Source organism: Chiloscyllium plagiosum, chromosome 17, assembly GCF_004010195.1.
Source record: "Chiloscyllium plagiosum isolate BGI_BamShark_2017 chromosome 17, ASM401019v2, whole genome shotgun sequence".
In the NCBI taxonomy this organism is placed as follows: domain Eukaryota; kingdom Metazoa; phylum Chordata; class Chondrichthyes; order Orectolobiformes; family Hemiscylliidae; genus Chiloscyllium; species Chiloscyllium plagiosum.
In genome coordinates, this window is record NC_057726.1 from 19,548,144 (window position 1) to 19,572,143 (window position 24,000).

The window sequence follows — 24,000 nt, forward strand, 5'->3', positions numbered from 1 at the left end:
ACACACAGTCAGCAATCATCATCGATGCGTTGGTATCACGGAATAGCTCCTAAATTTTACATCCAAGTGTGCAGATGTGACCATATCATCTACAGCATTTATCAAAAATATTTGAAGTACATGGATAAATAAATACAATACATACAAACTATCAAGCATTGGTGTAGAACTGCGAGGTCTCTGCGTCTCACTATATATCGGAATAGACTTCATCAGGTGATACATAGGTGGGCAAGCAACCAAAGCTTGCAGAGTCTGTCATATTAGTTAAGGGCATAACAGTTCCATTTATTCCATTTGCTTATTATCTGCAACCCATAGTACTTGAAACCTTAAACGTCAAGAGTTTAAAAGTAGAAGTGAACAAACAAAATTTTGATTATAATGTACATTTAAGAGTTTCTGGTCGAAATTGACAATCTCACAAAGCAAAGGACCTGTGACTAGCTCTGGTACATTCAAGTAAGACTTCCCATAGGCACAACAACCTTAATGGAGCCACACTTACAAAATATGGTATTTTGATTTGATTTGTTTCCAGATATTTTCAACACTGCTTTCTCCCAACTCTAATACCTTAGCAGTAACAAATAATAGCTAATCAAAAACTGACTTAATCATCCATCAATATATTTCAGAACTATAACATTTATTTCAGGAATTCATTCACAAAAATTATTAGAAAACACATTTTTGTATATTATAACATAGCAACATTATTTTTTTTTCATTTCAACATTGGAGCCTTCATTTCTAGTCTTACTGATGTACAAACTGACTGTTGGGAATTTAGATATCATGTTGTATTCAGATTTTAAGGATACAGCATTGATGTAGCACCAATTGCTTTTGTTGATCAGGCCTCGAGGTTGCAAAGACACTGGTTTATGAACCAATTTCACACTTTCCAGCAGTTCTGTGGATATGGGAGAGAAAAACAACATGTCACACTACCAAATTAATAAATTGATTTTGAATTTATTTATTGATATCACTTTCAAGCTGATTCCTGTAATATTCTGTTCTAACCTTAATGACATTAAAACTTGAAGTTACACCTTGCTCAACAGGTAAATGCCACAGCATACTCATCAAGATTATGCCTGCAAACTCTAACAATGCTCCCACATTGTGCAAAAATATTTTCCCCTCCTAGGCCTGATGTCATTATCTGACTGAGGCAGTTATCAGACATGGAAAAAGTATTGTAAAAATAAAACTCATTTTAGCTAAGCAATGCAAATTAGGAATTCACTTTGAGCGATCAGAAGCACAAATCCGTATCTCAACACCCTGTGGCAAAACACATTGCTATTCCATGTGTTGGGGAAGTGAACTGTCCTTTTATGAATTAATGCTGAGAAGCAATTACTGAATGGTTACTACAGAACAAACAACTTTGGTAGTAGTGTATGTTACTGTGCAATTACACTATACTGGCTTTCACAAATATTTATATATAGAGTTCAACTAAAAATAAGCTAATTATATGGAATTAAGACATCTGACAGCAAATCAACAATTTCTGCAATTTAGTTAATATAAAGAGAAGGACCATTTACTGGAGATATTGATTCAGTAGGTCAAGGGAAGTTCGGTCAAATTCATTTATTAACAAGTTAATTGACAAAATAAAACATGGAAGATGTTTTGATAACATAGAATGGATGGTGCAGCACAAAACTTGTTAGAAACCCTTCCTGGGAATGAGCAACAGTTAAACCTGGCAGGAGGTTAACATACTAGGCTTGCAAAGATCAAGAAAGGGATGCCATTAGTTAATCCTTTCAAAACATAACCCAAGTTCACAATGAGGAACAGCCTGCATTATTTGGAATTTGAGCTCATCAGATATGCCTGGGAGAGAGTATGAGTCACATCAGACAGAATTCCTGAGAGAAGAAAAATCAAATATGATTTGACCACAACTAGTAGCCATGGATGAATGAGCAGTAACAGGATGAAAAACAGTAGAATTAGATAAACTCGGTGGTAAAACAGGGAAAGAACATCAACCAAAATCACTTTTAGCATTAGAAGGCGAGCAGGGACAAATTATGATATTTTAGCACCATCTTGTGGCAATACTAAGGTGAAACCATCAAATCTCCAAAATGTTATGTGGACCGCGACGGATATTTAAAAATATCTAAACGTATCTGCCTTCTGTATATCTACATTTATACTGAATTTCAAAATTTACAAAAGTTGCTACTTGTGTTACAGAATCAAAGTTATTGCTTTTCAGCTATTACTCTATGGATAACGTTGTAGATCTACACAGAATCAAAGAACAAAGACTGGTACAAAACAACATGTCCAATGGCCCACTAAGCCTACGCCAACACATGATGCCTTTCTATATTGTTTCTTTTATCCTCCTATAACTGAACCCAAAAAAAATCTTCATTTTCTTTTCTCTCCTAAACTTAGAAACCTTTTGTGTTAATGCACAAGCTAAGTATTTTACGGACCAATTTAAGTGAATCAGAGTTGAAGTTCTAAATTGGACAAAGTTAAAAATCACAACACCAGGTTAGAGTCCAACAGGTTTAACTGGAAACACTAGCTTTCAGAGCGCTGCTCCTTCATCGGGTGGTTGTGGAGTGTAAGATTGTAAGGCACAAAATTTATAGCAAAAGTTTACAGTGTGATGTAACTGAAATTATATATTGAAAAAGACCTGGATTGTTAGTTAAGTCTCTCATTTGTTAGAATGACCATTTTGGTTTCAGTTGAAGGAAGACTAATTTTGACAGTATTAGGCAAGAACTTTGAAAAGCTGATTGGGGGCAGATATTCACAGATAAAACAACTGCTGGAAAATGGGAAGTCTTCAGAAATGAGATAACGAGAGTCCAGAGACAATATGTTCCTGTTAGGGTGACAGGAAAGACTGCTAGGTGTAACGAATGCTGGATGACTAGAGAAATTGAGGATTTGGTTAAGAAAAAGAAAGCATATGTCAGGTATAGACAGAATAGATCAAGTGAACCCTTAGAAGAGTATAAAGGAAGTAGGAGGATTCTTAACAGGGAAATCAGGAGGGCAAAAAGGGGCATGAGATAGGTTAAGGAGAATTCAAAGGAATCTTTACAAATACATTAGGCACAAAAGGGCAACTAGGGAGAGAATAGGACCCCTCAAAGATCAGCAAAGGCGGCCTTTGTGTGGAGTTGCAAGAGATGGGGGAGATACTAAACTAGTATTTTGCATCAGTGTTTACTGTGGAGAAGGACATGGAAGATATACAATGTAGGGAAATAAATGGTGATATCTTGAAAAATGTCCATATTGCAGAGGTGATGGTGCTGAATGTCTTGAAATGCATAAAAGTGATTAAATCCCCAGGACATGATCAGAAGTACCCTAGAACTATGTGGAAATCTTGGAAAGTGATTGCTGGGCCCCTTGCTGAGATACTTGTATCATCCATAATCACAGGTGAGGTTGGCTAACGTGGTGCCAGTGTTTAAGAAAGGTGGTAAGGACAAGCCAGGGAACGAGAGACCAGTGAGCCTGACATCGGTGGTGGGCAAGTTGTTGGAGGGAATTCTGAGGGACAGGATGTATTTGGAAAGGCAAGGACTGATTAAGGTCAGTCAATATGGCTTTGTCCATGAGAAATCATGTCTCACAAACTTGATTTGAGTTTTTTTGAAGAAGTAACAAAGAGGATTGATGAGGGCAGAGTGGTAGACATGATCTATATGGATTTCAGTAAGACGTTTGACAAAGTTCCCTATGGGAGACTGGTAAGCAAGGTTAGATCTCATGGAATACTGAGAGAACTGGCCATTTGGATACATCTCATGGAATACTGAGAGAACTGGCCATTTGGATACAGAACTGGCTCAAAGGTAGAAGACAGAGGGGGTGGGTGGAAGGTTGTTCTTCAGACTGGAGGCCTGTGACCAGTAGAGTGCCACAAGGATCGGTGCTGGGTCCACTACTTTTCATAATTTATATAAATGATTTGTATGTGACCATAAGAGGTATAGTCAGTAAGTTTGCAGATGACACCAAAATTGGAAGTGTAGTGGACAGTGATGGTTACCTCAGATTACAATGGGATTTGATCAGATGGGTCAGTGGGCTGAGGAGTGGCAGATGGAGTTTGTTTAGGTAAATGCGAGGTGTTGTACTTATACACTTAAGATCCTGTGGTGTGCTGCTGAACAAAGAGACCTTGGAGTGCAGGTTCATTGCTCTTTGAAAGTAGACTCGCAGGTAGACTGGATATGAAGGCGCCGATTAGTATGCTTTCCTTTATTGGTCAGAGAACTGAGTACAGGATTTGGGAGGTCATGTTGCAGCTGTACAGGACATTGGTTAGGCCACTGTTGGAATACTGCATGCAATTCTGGTCTCCTGCCCATCGGAAGGATGTTGTGAAACTTGAAAGGGTTCATAAAAGATTTACAAGGATGTTGCCAGGGTTGGAGGATTTGAGCTATAGGGAGAGGTTGAACAGGCTGGCACAGTTTTCCCTGGAGCATCGCAGGCTGACAAGTGACCCTATAGAGGTTTACAAAATCATGGATAGGATAAATAGACAATGTTCTCTCCCTGGGGTGGGGGAGTCCAGAACTAGAGGGCATAGGTTTAGGGTGAGAGGGGAAAGATTTAGTGGCAACATTTTCACGCAGAGGGTGGTGCACGTATGCAATGATCTGCCAGAAGTAGTGGTGGAAGGTGGTACAATTGCAACATTTAAAAGGCATCCGGATGGGTATATGAATAGTAAGGGTTTGGAGGGTCATGGGCTGGGCACTGGCAAGTGGGACTAGATTAGGTTGGGCTACCTGGTCAGAGTTAGACTGAAGGGTCTGTTTCCGTGCTATACACCTCTATGACTATAATTGAAGGATCCTTAGCAATAAGATTGTAAAGGAGCCAATTCATACAAACAACGAGATAGCAACTCAAAACGTTTCACGAAACACCATGTTAAATCTGCACCCTTTAAATTAATGTTAATTTTAAAACAAAGTGCACAATTGTAGTCACTCATATGACCTCAGTGTTCTCAACATATCTTTATATTAATAATGATAGTAAATGAGTATTAATTGTAAAGATTTAACAAGCTCCGCTGTGAATCATACAGTTAGAAATGCTCAAACTACAGCTTCAATCTCTGTTGTGCAGACCACACTCAATTAAGACTTGTTACTTGTGGAAGGTGACACAGCACCCTGCTCCTCTTGAATTATAACCTGGTAAAAATCACTTTTTTTGAGTGTGGAAGAAATCTGTTAAAAGGAATTACTTTAGATATGGATTCCCTACAGTGTGGAAACAAGCCCTTCGGCCCATCAAGTCCATACCGAACCTCCGAAGAGCAACCCTGCCAGACCCATTCCTCTACATTTACCCCTTCATCTAACACTACTGCCAATTTAGCATGGCCAATTCACCTAACCTGCACATTTTTTGGACTGTGGGAGGAAACCGGAGCACCCGGAGGGAACCCACACAGACACGAGGAGAATGTGCAAACTCCACACAGACAGTTGCCTGAGGCGGGAATTGAACCCGGGTCTCTGGCGCTTGAGGCAGCAGTGCTAACCACGGTGCTGCCCAAATGATTTTAATATACAATTCTTGTGGGACCCTCTCCATGACGACCTTCTGAGGTGCAATCAAGACAAACATCTTTTTTCAGGAAATCGCAAGAAGTTGCCAGGGTTGGAGGATTTGAGCTATAGGGAGATGCTGAACAGGCTGGGGCTGTTTTCCCTGGAGCGTCAGAGGCGGAGCGATAACCTGAGGTCATGTTGCAGCTGTACAGGACATTGGTTAGGCCACTGTTGGAATACTGCATGCAATTCTGCAAAACTAGACGGCATAGGTTTAGGGTGAGGGGGGAAAAGATATGAGACACCTAAGGGGCAACTTTTTCACACAGAGGGTACCAAAGGAAGTGGTGGAGGCTGGTACAATTGCAACATTTAAAAGGCACTTGGATGGGTACATGATAAGGAAGGGTTTGGAGGGATATGGACCGGGTGCTGGCAGGTGGGACTAGATTGGGTTGGGATATCTGGTTGGCATGGACGGATCAGACCGAAGGGTCTGTTTCCATGCTGTACATCTCTATGACTATCAGTTATTGCCCTGTGGTGAGTCTTTCCCACAGGTTTGCCATTATCCTGACAACACGGTTTTGCCAAAAGGAGACAAAGTTGAAGATTTTTGACTTGAACTTTTGACTTTGAAGGCTAACACACAACAGACAGAATTGAAAAAGGGACAATTTATACACAGGGGTACTGGGTCCACCAATTTTTGTCATTTATATAAATGACTTGGATGTGAGCATAAGAAATATAGTTAGTAAGTTTCCAGATGACACAAAATTGTCGGTGTATTGGACAGGTAAGGTTACCTCAGATTACAACGGGATCTTGATCAGATGGGACAATGGGCTGAGGAGTGGCAGATGGAGTTTAACTTTAGATAAATGTAAGGTGCTGCAGTTTGGGAAAGGGACAATTTATACACAGGGGTGCTGGGTCCACCAATTTTTGTCATTTATATAAATGACTTGGATGTGAGCATAAGAGATATAGTTAGTAAGTTTCCAGATGACACAAAATTGTAGGTGTATTGGACAGCTAAGGTTACCTCAGATTACAACGGGATCTTGATCAGATGGGACAATGGGCTGAGGAGTGGCAGATGGAGTTTAACTTTAGATAAATGTAAGGTGCTGCAGTTTGGGAAAGCAAATCAGAGCAGGACTTATACACTTAATGTTCAGGTCCTGGGAAGTGTTGCTGAACAAAGCGACCTTGGAGTGCAGGTTCATAGTTCCTTGAAAGTAGAGTCGTAGGTGGATAGGACAGTGAAGGCAGTGTTTGGTATGCTTTCCTTTTGGAATACTGCATGCAATTCTGGTCTCCGTCCTATCGGAAGAATGTTGTGAAACTTGAAAGGGTTTGAAAAGATTTACAAGGATGGTGCCAAGGCTGGAGGATTTGAGCTATAGGGAGAGGCTGAATAGGCTGAGGCGGTTTTCCTGGAGCGTCAGAGGCTGAGGGATAACCTTATAGAGGTTAATAAAATCATGAGGGGGAAGGATAGGATAAACAGACAAAGTCTTTTCCCTGGGGTGAGGGAGTCCAGAACTAGAGGGCATAGGTTTAGGGTGAGAGAGGAAAAATATAAAAAAGACCTAAGGGGCAACTTTTTCATGCAGAGGGCGGTACGTGTATGGAATGAAACTGGTGCAGGTTAGAACAATTGCGACATTTAAAAGACATCTGGATGGGTAAATGAATAGGAAGGGATTGGAGAGATATGGGCCAGGTGCTGGCAAATGGGATTAGATTAGGTTGGGATATTTGATTGGCATTGATGGGTTGGTCTGAAGGGTCTGTTTCCATGCTGTACATCTCTATGACTCTAAAGGAATAATTGTGCTACCATTGCACGGAGATGCAGGAGTTACTTAAGAGTTTACCCATCTTGTTGGAGAACTGATTGGTCAGGATGTTGCCATGGAAACACAGCAGAATGTGCTAAGCTTCATAACATGCTAACTTTCTTCTCTCTTCCTCCTACTCCCACCCTCAACCCCCAAACAATTACAAAATCCGATGTAAACTTTGATTTGTAGTCAGAATTTATTGTCATAAGTAAGTCTTGTTAAGTACAGCAAACCTGATCTGTGCTTTCTTGCAACCTGGGTCTAGAAGTTTGGTAAATTGGAGAATTTTACAGACTTTGCATGCTACCCCAGTAATGCATAACAGATAACAGAACCCAATGTATGCATGTTTTCAGCTTTTAGCTTGTGCAAACACATCAATCTGCAAGCCCAAATGATAACTTCAAATTGGTTTCTGGTATAATACATAGCATGGTTTAATAAACGTTACTCAATAGTAGACTCACATCTAACACTCGACTTTTTTTCTGAGAGTTGCAAGCACGGGCTGGTTGAGCACAACTGACAGGCTGCCCGATGGGAATAGTTAATGGGACATATTAGGTATGTCTGCAAGACCTCGGTTCTGAAATTCATTTCAGTGGTCTGCAAAATTTTGTAAAATGGCAGCATCCTGCCAGTGGAGGAAACCATGGAAACCCAATGACTGTCAGCACAAATCAAACATGTTACGCCTTACTGGGCACAATTAGAATTAGAATTAGAATCCCCACAGCGTGGAAACAGGCCCTCCAGCCCAATCCATTTCCCTATCCTATATTTGCCCCTGACTAATGCACCTAACCTACACATCCCTATGAGCAATTTAGTATGGCCAATTGACCTAACTTGCACATCTCTGGATTGTGGGAGGAAACAGCAGCACCCGGAGGAAATCCACACAGACACAGGGAGAACGTGCAAACTCCACACAGACAGTTGCCCTCGGCTGGATCGAACACGGGTCCCTGGCGTTATGAGGCAGCAGTGCTAACCACTGAGCCACCATGCCGCCCCCAAGTCTGTAAAATTCCCCAGTCTATCCATCTTTTAGACCCAGGTTGAAAGAAAGCATAGACCAGGTTTCCTATACTTAAGAATTATTTATGACAAATGAGATATTAGATTAGACATTAGATTAGACATTAGATTAGACATTAGATTAGACATTAGATTAGACATTAGATTAGATATTAGATTAGATATTAGATTAGATATTAGATTAGATATTAGATAATTTTACCCTTCGGCCCAACAAGTCAGCACCAACCCTCCAGATAAACAATTATGAACTATTGACATAATGCTAGCCCACAAACTCTTCCTCTACACAGAAAGAGTCACAGACAGACACAAAAAGTGTGTTATGGTCAGTGGAAAAAACTGGAAAGGCAGTTCTCTGGTTCCTGTCCATGGTTTGTTGTAACGAGCCTACTTCTGATCAGAACGCTGCTCCTCAGTCTTCCTTCTCCAGGAATTTTCATTTGCATACAGGCGGCACAGGTTAGCTGGTTCACACACACAATTAAGTCCCAGATCTTTACAGGTCACAACTTACAACTGATTGAGGTTAAATAAAATGGCTCTCTCCATGATTGAGATGCCTTTTACCATATAAGACAAGTAGCTCCTTCCTTTCTGTATATCCAGTGGCTTCTGTCCAGAAGATTCACAACCTCAACTTGTTCACCTGCTTTGGTGCTAATCGCATAGTTTTTGTGGCATGACCTCATTGGTCACCATTTCATATGACAATCAGCAACATGCTGCTGGCTAAATGTCCATTTGTACACAGTCCCCTGGCTCCAGCTTGTCTGAAACTAGGCTTTCTCCACTGCTTGAACCAACAACCATGTAAACAGCACTTAAGAGTGAGTATCAGATACAGTAGTGTCCTTATTGAAAGTGCAACAATCTCTGGTTTTTAAACCAGTCCTTTTCCCATTTCAGTTCATAATCAAATACAGAAAAATAGAAGTAAAACATGAGTAGTACATCCTGCTCACCATTTGCAAAGAGCAATATGCTGACCTTGCTTAATCAGGTGCAGGTCATGCACAACTAGTCCATCCTTGCAAATGCCAGAATACTAGTTCAATATTAGGTACAATTTTGCAATTGTATGACTCTTAAATAATCCACGCTAAGAACTACAGCAAAAACCAACTTATCTGTCAGGCATGTAGTGTTATGCACTTATATGTGCCAAGAACTACCATATTAACATACAGAACTCTGTTTTACATAGGCAAAAACAATTTGCATGTGCATTGTATAATTTTCATAGGGGAAAAAACAGTTATAGAGAATGCCAATCTCTTGCATTCCCATGGCAACACCATGGCCTAGTCTGAGAACGAAGACTGACAGTCAACTATTCCTGTTGTGCCCCTCGTGGTAAACATAGCCCAATCAGCATCCTGTTCATACACTGTACAAGTTGATGGTCCTGCATCCTCGTCTTGATGAGCGAGAGACAGAAAGCTTTGAGCTTGTGTCTCCTTTTACCAATATTTAGGTTCTATGCTAATAAGCAATTACTTATAGACTCAGGTCCAAACAACTAGATGTCCCAATTTGCAACCTGTGGGTCATTCCAGATATTTCACCTTGAGAGGGGACACACACTTTCTGGATTCCAAGTGCATTAATATATAATGAATAATATTCAAATAAAAGAGTGGTGGCTTCATTTCAGCCCACTTAATTTTACACATGACTGTTTCCACTGAAACTATACCAACCATCTTGAATGGCATATCTGGCCAAAGACCTTCAAGCCCTAGAATGTTTTGATACCTACTGAATTACAGAGCACAAAACAGAATTGTTGTTAGTAGGTACTACTGATTGAAGGACCCCTTTTTCCCCCCAGTATATAAAATGTGATATATGACCTCAAACTTAATGGAACCTGCTGCATAATTCAAACACTGCAAAATTATAAACAGACACAAGCTTAACCAATTGCAATCACTGATGAAGAAATGATTTGTTTTTAGTGACTTTCATCGCAGACAAAATTAATGCAGTATTAACAATCTTTTTGATTTTTGTGCCAATAAAATAAATCGCTTTTCATGGATTATGCATTGATGTGCAGTGACATATGCTTGATAATCCATACAACCTGTTCAATCTTCAGGTATGAAATAGAGTGTCTGAATAGTTGTCACGTTGCTAACACAACACTGCTTTTTTACATTCAGGCTATTGTTTTATACATTACGGCAACTGGTTACATAGCAATACATCTAGGTCAGGAAGCATTTTCTGAACTTAAGTAACTCAACAGATTGGTCTCAAGCTTTTAAGCTAAAATTTTGAAGAACTTGTTAAAAAAATGTTAATAATTGAAAAACAAATGCACAAATATTAATTTGAAACCAACCAAAGTATACCACAAAAAAAGAACTTATCATTGAAGCTCCTTTGTAACATGTTCTAAAAATTACCAGCTATCTGTTGGGCTGCAGAATCCTCAGACACTGGAACAGGCACATCCATTCTTATTTCCGGTTGTTTCTCAGGCAACTGAACAGAAGCATTGGCTGGTGTGAATTTTGCCTCAACATAGGCCACAGGTCCTGAAGAGGGCTTTGAATTGTGGAAGAGACTAGCCCAGGATTTGGCTGGCAAGGGAGCAGAAGCAGTAGGAGGAGCTAAAACTGTCTGCTCTGGCTCGACTGCAAATACATCGTCTGGTTTCTCCTGCTCGCATTCTGTGCTATCAGTTTGCAATCCTTCCCCATCAGTACTAGGATGTGCTATAGCACTTTCACCAGAATATTCCAGTGTTTGTCCACTGTCATTTTTAACATCCACAGTAATGTCTGTGCCTGCATAGGATTGTGCAATAGCTGTCCTTACTGGGCTATTCCTTCCAGTCTCAGAGAGATCGGGCTGTTCAGTGGAATTAACCTCAATAGTAGCCTCATTGTTTGCCTCCAGCTTAAATCCAGGCTGCTCAGCAGTCCTGGCCTCATCTAGTGTACTAGAGACTGTATCATTACAGAAGGCTCCACTAATGAAGTCCGCATCATTTTCAGGGCTATCACAAGTCCTCTGATTTGCTTTTGAAGAAATAGCTCCATGAGATTCAGCAATCTCTTTTGGGCCAAGTAAATCAACCTCTTCTGGGCTTATTGCATTTAGCCCGGAGTTTAACACATGTCCATTAACAAGGCCCAAAGTTTCAGCAGGACCACCAGCATCACTTGCACCTTCCTGATAGCGATAATAACCAGGTGGCCTTTTCTTCTTGTTCCTTCTTTCCCTTGGGCCTTGCCCACGGTAGACGAGATCATCATTTCCCTGGCAATTGCCACTGTCCAGAGAAATATTACCCTCCCCAAATTGGCAGTCAATGGAGCTATAGGCAGCTTCATCCGACAAGTTATTGAGGGATTTCTGTACAGGTTGATAACCCAATATAAATTCCGGTGCCTGTGGATTTAGAGTACTGGAAACTTTGTAAATATTGCCCTGCAATCCAGGCGGTTCCGACTCATTTTCTTCAGTGTCCGAATCATTTCCATCTCCTGTATAAACAAAACAAATATTAGCTGCAATGTTTATATCTTTTAAGTTACTATATAAAATATTATCCTTCATCTTGCTCCAAAAATAAGACACTACTAAAAAGCTACATAGTGAAAATAGTTTCGTTTAGAACAATTGAAATATTAAGTATGCAATGGTTTAAACAGCTTACTTTTGAGATTTAAGCTGAAAATCATACCAAAGAATTCTAGGGGGTGAACACTTATATTAACCATGTCGTATCAAAAGTAATTTATATATTTATTCCCAAATTATCCTACAAGCATTTGTTGCAAAAATCAATGCATGCACATAAAATGTTCAAGCTCCAGATGAAACAGCTTATTAAAGCGATTAGTTTTTATGTATGTACTCCCATTACTAAGCATTATTTAGAATTAGTTTGCATTAAAAAAAATTACCAAGCCTAAAGAACTAAAGGTAAACCTATTTTATGTATAATATTCATGCTATTCACGATTGTTCCAGATTATCTCAGTCAATGGAAGCTTCACAAATACTTACATAGCAACCACTTACCTACTGTCTGACTGACATGCAAGACTTTATCATTAAATGGGGGAAGCTGTGCCAAACAGAAAACAGATGTTTGGTATTATTCCTTACACAGGATTATAAAATTCTCACAAACATGATGCTTTGCCATATATTTTTGTTGAGTGATTATAATTTAAACAATTTGGTCCAGAAAATTTCAATTCAAATATGCAAGATACTTTCAATCTACAATACCAAAATTACGCATACCTGTACAGAATAAAAGGGTAAAATATTACACAGGAAAACATAAGCAAACTTCACCAATGATAAGGAGCTACAGAAGCTGGAAATCTGAGACAAAATCAGAAATAGCTGGAAAAACTCTGCATCTATGGAAAGAAAGCAGAGCCAATGTTTTGGGTCCAGCAAGAGACAAAATCGTGCTCAACAAAGCGTTCACCTAGTCTGCATTTCAACCCCACAGAAAATAGAAGAGACTACATTGTTAGCAACAAATACAGCTGACTATTTTGACTGACATGCAGGTAAATTACTACTTCAGCTAGAAGGTATGTATAGGAGGGAGGAAGCGAACAAACAAACAGGTGTTACTCTCTGCAATTGCACAGTAAGACACCATGGGGGTGTGGGACAAATGGAACAGTGTCCCAGAGGACACAGTCCCTGTGGAAGGGTGGCAAGGGAGCGGAAGGAACTGCGGTGACATCCTGCTGGAGATGGTGGCAATGGCAGCTTATGATCCTTTCTATATGGAGGCTGGTGGAGTTGAAAGCAAGGATTGTATAAATGTTGCAGGTGGAAAATGAATGGATGAACAGAGTGCAGGAGATGAGTCATGGCTGAGGTGGCGGGGAATCCTCAGTTGAGGAAAAAGGTTGACATTTCTGAGGGCCCTTGTGGTAGGTGGATCAGAACAGAAGCAATCTTTACATTGTCTTTGTACTGATCCTTCTTTTAATAATAGGCACCAACATTTCAATCACAGAATACAGAGCAGTCAGTGTTGAGAAAAACAGAAGTTAATTTCAGAGGTGCATTTTCTTGGACTGATTACCGTTGCTTCTTCCTTCCCCTCCCCCCAAGCAAAGAGTACACTTACCTCAACAGAGCTACGTGATGTGACAAAGAACTGATTGAATTCATCAGGGCTGAACTCCCCAAAGATATACTGATGAGAAAGAGAAAAAAGATGCTTATTAACTTAGATTGACTGTGAGCACACAATACTTCCTAAAACCTAGGAGCTTATCTAGCAAATGGCTAACTTGTAGTTTATCCTGTCACAACAACAGCACTAGACCATGCTGCTCATTATATTCTTGCCAGTATCCTTTAATACACACACCATATAAATCAACAGTTGAGGACTGTGCAAAACAACAGTTTTTCTCATGATTACTAAATGTAGCCAGACAGAAAATGCTTGAAAGATTATTTTACATAAATGTAGGATATAGTAACTTGTAAAAGTGAACAATTAAAGGTAATGAAAAAAAAAATCAGTATGTGATAAAACATTAAGAGACCATGGAGTAAATGAACGAGATCAGGCAAATATCAGAATTTTAATTAAGCTTTTCACAGAATCATAGAAACCCTAAGTGTGGAATCAGGCCATTCGACCCAACAAGTCCACACTAATCCATTCCCCTACCCTACATTTCCCCTGAAACGTACCTAATCTGCACATCCCTGAACATTAGGGGCAATTTAGCATGACCAATCAACAAGCTGCATTCAGATAGCATTTTCAACACAACAGTTAATACTTGGTGCTAAACTGTAAGATTTATTGTTGCACATGACCAAACTCTTATTTAAAGTCAAAGTCAACAGGAAAAAAACAAGCTGGGCTTCTGTTCTAGATCACTCACCAGCAACTCATACTGATGTAGTCATGGAATTAGGGTAGTCAATACATTCAAAAAAGATCCAATTGCAAAACACAAAATAAATGCTACCAGAAGCAAAGATTAAAAAATTGGTCAGGTATGTCTGCCCATAAAAAGCAGGACAAATCCAACCCAGTCAATTATCGCCCCACAAGTCTATGCCCCTCCTGTCACTGCGCAATCAACAGTACTAGCAAATACCACTTCCTGAATAACAAACCTGCTCATATGATGCTGGTTCTTCCATGTCTACTCTGCGCCTGACCTCATTCAGCCTTGGCACAGACAGGAACAAAACAGCTTAACTCTGCAGGGGTGGGGGGGGGGGAGGGGGGCAGTTAGACTCTAAACTTCAGCTCTTTTCTCTCCATACAGATGCTGCCAGACCTGCTGAGATTTTCCAGCATTTTTTTCTTTTGTTTTCAGATTCCAGCGTCTACAGTAATTTGCTTTTATTACAGCAGCTCTTCACAATGGGTCACAGCTGAAGATGGTTGGAGCTGTTTCATCAGTGATCTCTGCTCCATCATAAAAGGTTCGAGATGAGAATTTCACTTGTAACTACACCATGGTCACCAACTCAAAGACATTTTCATGCCACGCAAATGCTTAGCAACACTCACTGCCAAGAAGAAAATTCAACCATCCCCACCCTTGTCAAATTGACATTGCCAAAGTACTCATCAGCATATTTCTGCAGTTACCAGAACCCAGGCATGACCACCATATAAACACTATAGCTATAAAAGCAGGGAATTCTGCAACAAGTTGCGATATTAAAGAGTTAATTGGCTCTACTGACCTGCAAGAAATTGAATGCCCAGGGGCAAGGTGGTGTGTCTTTGTTCCAAAGGTGAAAGGTGGAAGACTTACATGGCCATTTCCTTGCCACTCAGGGATGATTTACATTTTTCATCCGCAAATCAGAAATCAATAAGAACATTACAGTTGGAATTTGACTACTCCCCTATAACTTACAAAAAAAAGATTTGCAACAGATTTGACCATTAAGAGATTATTTGCATGACATTGTTTCTGGAGGGCAGGCGGTGACTGCATTGTATCTTGAGTGGCATGTGACTGTGACGGAGTAACTAGGAGTTGTCTTGTAGGCATTACTAACTGCGATGTAAGGATTTAGTATAAAGGAAGGACTGTTTCCTTTGTTCAGTCAGAACTTTTGCCATGACCCCGTAAGCCCTGCGAGGTGTGTTAAAGGTTTCTCCAAAGCTTGTACTGTACTGTGCGGTGCTTAATAAATTTGGTTGCTTATTCACAGACGTTGGTGTGTTGCAGTTGCATTAACTGTGTAAGAACCTCAGGAAAAAGACCTTTAAGCTGCCTCCCAATTCCTTAAAGCCTGCCCACCACTTACTAGATACAAATCAGCAATATAGTAGCATACTTAACACTTACTGAAGCTCAACATCATCTATGACAAAGGAGCACACTTGACTGACAGCTCATCTTTTATCTTCAACATTCACTCCCTCCAACACAGTGACAGCATTGGCTACTATCTACATGGAACACTGCAACACCTTACAAGTCTCCTTTGACAAAACATTCTAGACTTGCAACCAAATACATCCTAGAGCAACGAAGACAGCAGATGCATGGGGACACCGCCAGCTGAGAGCTCTACTCCACGCCAGACACCTACCTGACTTGGAATGAGTGCTGATCCTTCATCGTCACTGGAATAAAATCCTGAAATACCTGCCCTCACATTACTGTGGGTGTATCTACGGTGCAAACACTACAATGGTTCAAGAAGGAAGTTCAGCACCACTTTCTAAAAAGGAATGCCTGCTAGCCCAGCCAGGAACACACACACACCGCATGAGCAAACATAAAATTATAAACCAATAAGACAATCATAGCCCTCTGAAAAATTAAACCATTCATGACACTCAACGGTGGAGTCCTGTATTTCCTTAATCCACACCAGAAGTCTCCTCCTTGCAGAGGCCACTGGGATGTCCATCCTACACATTACCAACCCACAACTTCATTTTAGCCTTGAGTGGGAAGGGAACAAAAAATTCCAAGTTGACTCAATTGATTAATGTACCACAGTGACCAACTATAACTGAAAACAGATGTATTGTTACCTTCAAGGAAAATCCCAGGGGAAGATAACATATGCATTCATTTTCAGTGCAATACTTGTATGTACTGCATAAGAATTTATCCTGCTAATTGCCATTTTCTCAAGTTTAGTTTTATAAACACCCTCACTTAAGTTTCAACAAACTATAAAAGGTATTTTCACTTGTCTCTTCTCCTTTTGGGAACATTCACACCACATCTCTTTCTGCAGCTTTTCATTAACATACATTATACATTTATTTGGTCTGCCTCCCTACTCATAACCCCCCTCCGCTCAAAACAATTTAAATTAGATTGTCAATTTCAGGCAGACTAAATTCTCCCATAATGGCAGCCATTAATACCAGAAATTCCAGACCAGGTCAAGATATCAATTGTTGTTAACCTTAAAAAGTTCATAGGAATTAAGCATTAAAGCTAAGAAAGAAGAAACAAATCACTGGTATAAATGGAAAGGAAAAAAAAGTGATTACAATATGGCAATTTTTTTTAAATTTGGCACTCAAACTGACAAAAATTATATACCTGAAATACCGGATGTTGACTGCATTATCACAATTGCCGCGAGTCGTCAGTTGTGTGTGCAAGTGACAAGACTCTTTGCCATTCAGTTTTATTTAAGGCAAAGCTGCATTATTATTCAAGTGAGTTATGCTGTAAATAAAGTATAACAATGATATATAAACTCCTTTCAATATGTGTCTATTACTTCACGTGTGTTTTAAATTGATAATGTGGACCTCTTGATCTACTGGAATATTGATCAACTAGCACACTCCTGATCCCATCGGTGCCAGTTAATAAAAAGTTTGCTGTACCTTTTTCAGACAATATCATATAAAGCCATTTGCTACTGGCTCACAGCTAACCCAACCATTTCAAATTTGAATGGCCATTCCTATTTAAGTGTCAAGATCAAAGGCTTAAGTCAACAGATCAACAAAACAAATGACGAGAAGCACAAACTGTTAAACTATTCTACTTTTATTTCTTAATTTCTTGGAAGTCAGCCACTGTGTAATTGCAAAGACTCAAGTGAATATAGGTATGAATGATAAATAAATTTAGAATTCTAATTTTATTTAAAATATAGAAGCTAATTAAACAATAACTTTGCACAGCAACTTTATCACAGGAAAACATGATGGAAGATTCTGGAACATGGATTTTTTTAAAAAATCTATCCCTGTCATAAATTTTTTTGGTCTATTGAATTAGATTCCCCTACCTAGCCACTTTCTCAGCTGAACCTTTGGTGTCCTATCTGATCCTGAAATGAGGCTCTAATGGCACAACCTTTCCATTACTAAGACCACCCAGTTCCACCTCTGTATCATGAGATCTACATCTCCAAGGCACTTGAGTACAAAACATTATACTCATTCAATGACAAGATAATTACATAGATAAGCAAAACATTTTGTAAAAAGATAATTTTATAGAGTGCCTTGAAAGGTGAGAAAGGAATAAATTTAGCAATGAAATTTCACAGCTCAAATCTCCTGGACAGACTAGATGCTGGGAAGATGTTTCCATTGGTAGGTGAGACGCACCCAAGGGCACAGCCTCAGTAAAGGGAAAACCTTTTAAAATAGAAATAATGAGAAACTTCTTCAGTCGGTGAATAGTGAATCAATGGAATTCATTGCCACAGAAGGCTGCGGAGGCCAAGTCACTGAGTATATTTAACACTGAAATACATAGATTCTTGAGTACCAAGAGGATCAAGGGTAATGGAGCAAAAGTGGGAGAACGTGGTTTAGAAACATATCAGCCACAATTGAATGATGGAGTAGGCTCGACGGGTTCTGCTCCTTTGTCTTATGGTCTCCTCGGCTGAAGATATTGTTGCTTATTTTAGAGTGCACTTGCACGTGCATAAAGGACTAAAATTGAATGAATGTAGTGTTCTTCGGATTCAAAGTGTTAAGTAATATGGCCAAACAAGGCACAGAAGGATTTGAAAATGATGTGGCTTAAGTTTGAGGTGTTTAATTATCCTGTGCTCACTAATGTATCATGATGCTGGTTAAGATTGCTGGGAGTAGAGGATTTAAGTCATAGGGAGAGGCTGAATAGGCTGGGGCTTTTTAATCCCTGGTGCATTGGAGGCCAAGAGGTGACCTTCTCGATTTATAAAATCAGGAGGGGCATGGTGAACAGCCAATGCCTTTTTCTTAGGTTGTGGAATCCAGAACTAGAGGGCATTGGTTTAAGGTGAGAGGGGGGAGAAAAATTTAGAGTCATAGGGTCGTACAGCAGAGAGACAGACACTTTAGTCCAAACTGGACCAAAATGTCCATCCATGCTAACACCATTTCCCTGCACTCGGCCCATATCTTTCTAAACCTTTCCTATCCATGTAGTTGCCCTAATGCCTTTTCAATGTTGTTAATGTACTTGTCTCAAGCACTTCTGCTGGCAGCTCATTCCATATGCGTACCACCCTGTGTAAAAATGTTACCCCTCAGAGTACTTATTCTTTCCCTTCTAATCTTCAAATGATGCCTTCTCATCCTCGATTCCCCAATCCTGAGAAAAAGCCTCTCTTATACACATCCACAAGATCCCAACTCTTCCCACCCCCCAAGTCTCCAATGCTCTAAAGAAAAAGGTGCTGGCTTGTCCAACCTCTGCCTATAACTCAAACCATTGAATCCTGGCAACATCCTTGGAAATTTCTTCTGCACTCTTTCCAGTTTAATAACATCTTTCCTATAGAAAGGTGACCAAAACTGAACACAATACTCCAAGTGCGGCCTCACCAATGTCTTGTACAGCTGGAACATAACTTTCCAACTTCGATACTCAATGCCCTGACTGAAGGCCAGTGTGCCAAAAGCATTCTTCACTCTTTGTCTACTTTCAGAGACCTGCACCAGAACTCCAAGGTCCCTCAGTTGCACTAGACTCCTTAAGGCTCTCCCATTAATCATGAAACTCCTACCTTGATGTGACTTTCCAAAATGCAAGACCTCATACTTCCCTATATTAAACTCCATTTGCCATTCCTCAGCCCACTTCCCCAGCTGATCAAGGTCCTGCTGCAATTTCTGATCACCTTACTCAAATGTCCACGATACTGCCTAATTTAATGTCATCTGCAAACTTACTAATCATGCCTTTAAAAGGGACCTTTTCATGCAAAGGGTGGTGCATATAGGGAACAAACTGCCAGACCAAAGGTGTTTCTGTGTTGTATGAATCGATATGAGCAAAACTAGGTGAACTTGTTGATGGTTGGCTTTCCATCTTCAACCAGGAGAGCATGTGAGCCATATAATCTGGAGATGAGACACATCCCAAGTTTTCAACAGCAATTGGGCTGAGGCAGGGGCTGGCATAGCTGAGGTTTATGAAGGTGGAATTATGTACACTTACCAATAGACACTGTTGTTAAAAGCTCAGTTCAGGGTCAAATAGGCCACAAGGTTGCACAGTCTGATTTGGTTAAAGGTTGGAATGTGCCAGTCAGCAGTACAAGGTATATTTCGACAAACATCACCAAAGCTCAAGACAACAAAAGCTTCCCACCGTGAGATATAGAGGGTCTAGAAATCATTAAAATCCTCTAATTGTATGCATCTTCAAGTGTTTGACGTAAAAGATAATTGCTCATTATAAATGTCACCTGTAGTGGCATGTATGCTGAAGCGCCTCATGTGAAAGAAAGTGATCTGTATTACACTTAATGCATTGCCAAATTTCAACTCATATTTAATGTACTTTCACATATTTTGTGAATAAAGTATATATTTTTAAAAAAGGAGATTGCTTTTAACCAGCTCAACCAAACATTAAAACACATGGTTATTAGCCACAATACTCTGCTAATCTGATTTGAGAATCCCAAACCCAATCAATAGGCTGCATTACTAATTACCTACAACAGAGAGAGGGTAGGACAATGGAAAGAAATCCACGTACTTAAACATATACTTAAATTGTGATGAGTCATTAGAATCCAATTGTCACTGACCTTAACGGAACCGTAGCTCATTCAATCCCCAGCACATTGTATATCATGGTTGACTGGATCCCGTAAATCCACAAACATATATACTAGTCACCTATTCTGAAATTAATAAAACTCCCATAAACAAGAATTTGTTTGAGTCTCTGACTTTGTATTTTACCAACTTAAAATATTCTTAAAACACTTATTGTTAAATATCCTGAAAATAGACAGCATTCTCCAATAAACCTAAAGTTAGAAATATTTTCAAATGCCAAATCAGAACTTTGAAGATCACCTACTGAAAACTGTTTAAACTAAATCGATGCAAAAATTATAACTACGTGCCCTCCTCACACACCCCCCTCCCCATTTGTGAAGAGCTTGATGAAATCAAAAACAAACAAAGAAACAAATCCAATGTCTTTAAGTGTGCTCTCCTTCATCTAGTAATCAAAATTCGGGCAGCATTTTTCTGTCAGATTCAACAATGTTTCATTTTCTGGTTTCGGGATGATTTATTGACAATACACTTACAGGAATAACTTTTAGTTCATTACAGCTACAATACTGGTTTTGCGAAATGAGTGAAGAACCCATGGGTCAAGACCAATTGGACCAACTATAGGAAATTTAAATAGATAAGTCATTGATGGTTAATTTGCAACATATTTTGTATGCATCATGGAGTTGGATTTATGTTGCACCTAAATAATCCATACAAAATATCACATTTTAACTCGTGCCATGATCAAGATCAGTTAACTTAGTACAAAACAGAAACCGAACTCAAGATCTTCTGATCTATGTTTTAACCAAAAGTCATAAATGCAATGCCATAATCCCTATATACTACATGTTGAATAGTTAGAGGTTAATGTACACAGTACCGAGCTAGCACACATTAATTAGCTCTCATGATTTGGGTATACAGAGAAAGTAATCAGTTGATTGTGAAGCTCTTTGGAAAATGCTAAGTTGGAAAATAAATGTAATCTCTTTTTGCACAGAAACATGTTTCATTGTCAAATACAGTGATAGCTTCTCTCACTCCGAAAACAAAAAAAAAATCAGAATCCTTATAGTGCAGATAGAAGCCATTTGGCTCATCAAGTCTGCACTGACCCTCCAAAGAGCTTCCTACCCTATCCCTGCAACCCTACATTAATCATGGCTAATTCATTTAGCTTGTACATGCCTGGACACTGCAGGGCAATTTTCCATGGCCACTCAACTTTCTCATTTTTGGACTGCAGAAGGAAACCAGAACGGCCAGTGAAAATCCCCACAGAAATGGTGAGAATGTCTGTGTGGAGCTTGCACAGTCACACAAGGCTGGAATCAAACGCAGGTCCATGTCGCAGCTCTTACTTTTAATTTTTCCCTAAGATTGAATTTTAAAAACTCAAGTTGCTATACCAGCTTCATATATGTTGGAAAGCTTTCAACTCAATTAAATTACCAACCGAACATGTTGTGTGTTTAACAATACTGCAACTTAACAAAATACATAGTTCACACTCAAATAGCTAGAGAGAAAAATCCATGATTTTATCATAATATCTCACTGAATGCAGCCCAAATCACCCATAATGGTGATTTCTTCTCCCACCACCTATCCCCCCAAACAGAAACATGGTCTTTTTGGCATCCAGTCAGCTCTAAGATATCATGCTTTGCTTTGGAAATCTGTAGTTAAGACAACCCTCTGACAAATTCGGTAATCTGGTAACTAAAGCGATATGTCCACAGAGCATTGTTTATTAGCAAATCTAACGTACCCTTGCTTTGCATTCCTTTGGATTCCCAACTGACAAGGTACAAAATGAGAACCTGGTACTTGGACAGTCCAAGGTCCCAATAAACTTTACCCAGGCTTAATTCTAGGAGATTACACTTTTAAATTTCATTCAAAGCATTTGCACAACATAGATTTAATATAGAGCTGACCACAGTGCCAAACATCGTATCACAAGACCTTTAAATCAGGTAGACCAGTCAAGAGTGAACTCTGTTTCAGGTAAGATTATAAGACAGGTTCTAAAAAGCACAGTATTCTGACCAGAAATCCACAGAAGGCCTACCAATTCCCTCAGAACAGTTTTTGATTATTAAGTTCAAAAACATCCCGAGGCACAACTGGTGTTATGAAGCAATGGTTTCACAACTCTGCATGCAAACTCTACTGGATATAACATTGATTCTCCAAGACTCAGTGCTGCTATTAAATTTCACACTGCTTAAAATCCTACTATGTTTTAGTCTCACCTGCCAATGCTTAAAGATTCTGACATCTTTTGATATTGGAGGGCAAGATCCATTATGTAGCAGCACTAGTGCAACTATGAAGCTCCTTCAGACAAGGCGGTGAGTTTCTCAGTCAATAAAAATACTTAAATTTTTAAAAAAGATTCAACTGGAACAGCTTGTGTTACTAACTTAAATGGGTTTTCTATGTTGCCCACATGCAAGAAAAACAATATATATCAGCCAACGTGAATGTACAAAATTGTTCCTTTTAATCTAACAGACTCACCCATACAAGGTGGAAAATCTCAATTTTGTTTGTACAAGGATATGAAAAGCATATTAAATATTAATTTAGTTTTTTTCATAAACATGAAATAAAATTGCAATTTGTTTAAGTACCTACAAACGTACATCTACTTTATTCTTAAGCTTTTTTTCAGTTAACAACTCAGTTATTACACAATACACATTCCTGTTGCAATTGTATAAAATTGCAAGCATACTTACAAGTCGGCGAATATTTTTAATTCAAATTTCAAATGCCTCATACATGCAAAGACAATGGAATATTCCAAAGTAGCATCTGTGATCATGTGATTGTTGCAAGGCTACAAGCTTAGTTAACTTTCAATGTTCTTAAAATGTAAATATCTAAATAACCCTTGGACTTGGTGGTTCAGTTGGGCAATTAACACCATTCTTTTATCTCTGCGATACAAGTTAAAATCCAACCCAGGGAGGCAGGAATAAAGCAATTCTTGCTAGAATTTTATCTGATATCATCATTCAGGTAATAGTGGTACAGCTGGTACAGAAGAGATGCATTCAGCTTTACGCGATCTAAACTAAGACTTCTCAAAGTGGGAGGGTAGGACCCCAGATAGGATTGACAACTGACATGTTGAGATTGAGCGCTGCAAGGCAGCAATATTTACCAAGGAACTAGGTCCTCCTCTCATTGGTTTTCTGCCCATTCCCTACTTCTCCACTTGTATTCTCTAAGGATTTGTGATAACATTTAAGCCTGAAATGGGGTCACAGTGAAAAAACATTTGGGAAGCACTGATCTAGAATCATCAAATCCCTACAGCACAGAAGAGTCCATTCAGCCTTGTGAGGCTGCACCAACCATCCCAAGAGCATCCCAGTCAGACTATGGGACAACTTAGCACGGCCAATCCACATAACCTACACATCTTTGGACTGTGGGAGGTAACCAAAACATGCAGAGAAAACCCTCAGATCCAGGGAGAATGTTTGTGTGGAGGTTGCACAGTCACCCAAGGTTGGAA

General features: G+C 39.5%; 1 protein-coding gene across 1 annotated transcript in view; it reads right to left on the minus strand.

The window, feature by feature from the left end:
- usp10 (ubiquitin specific peptidase 10) overlaps positions 1-24,000 on the minus strand; it is a 74,843-nt gene that overhangs the window by 45,223 nt on the left and 5,620 nt on the right. The window contains exons 2-6 of the mRNA XM_043706638.1: positions 13,599-13,667; positions 12,518-12,563; positions 10,891-11,976; positions 825-916; positions 146-255 (exon numbers count right to left, since the gene is read on the minus strand). Coding sequence (XP_043562573.1) covers positions 146-255; positions 825-916; positions 10,891-11,976; positions 12,518-12,563; positions 13,599-13,667 — 1,403 coding nt within the window. The remainder of the gene's footprint in view (positions 1-145; positions 256-824; positions 917-10,890; positions 11,977-12,517; positions 12,564-13,598; positions 13,668-24,000) is intronic.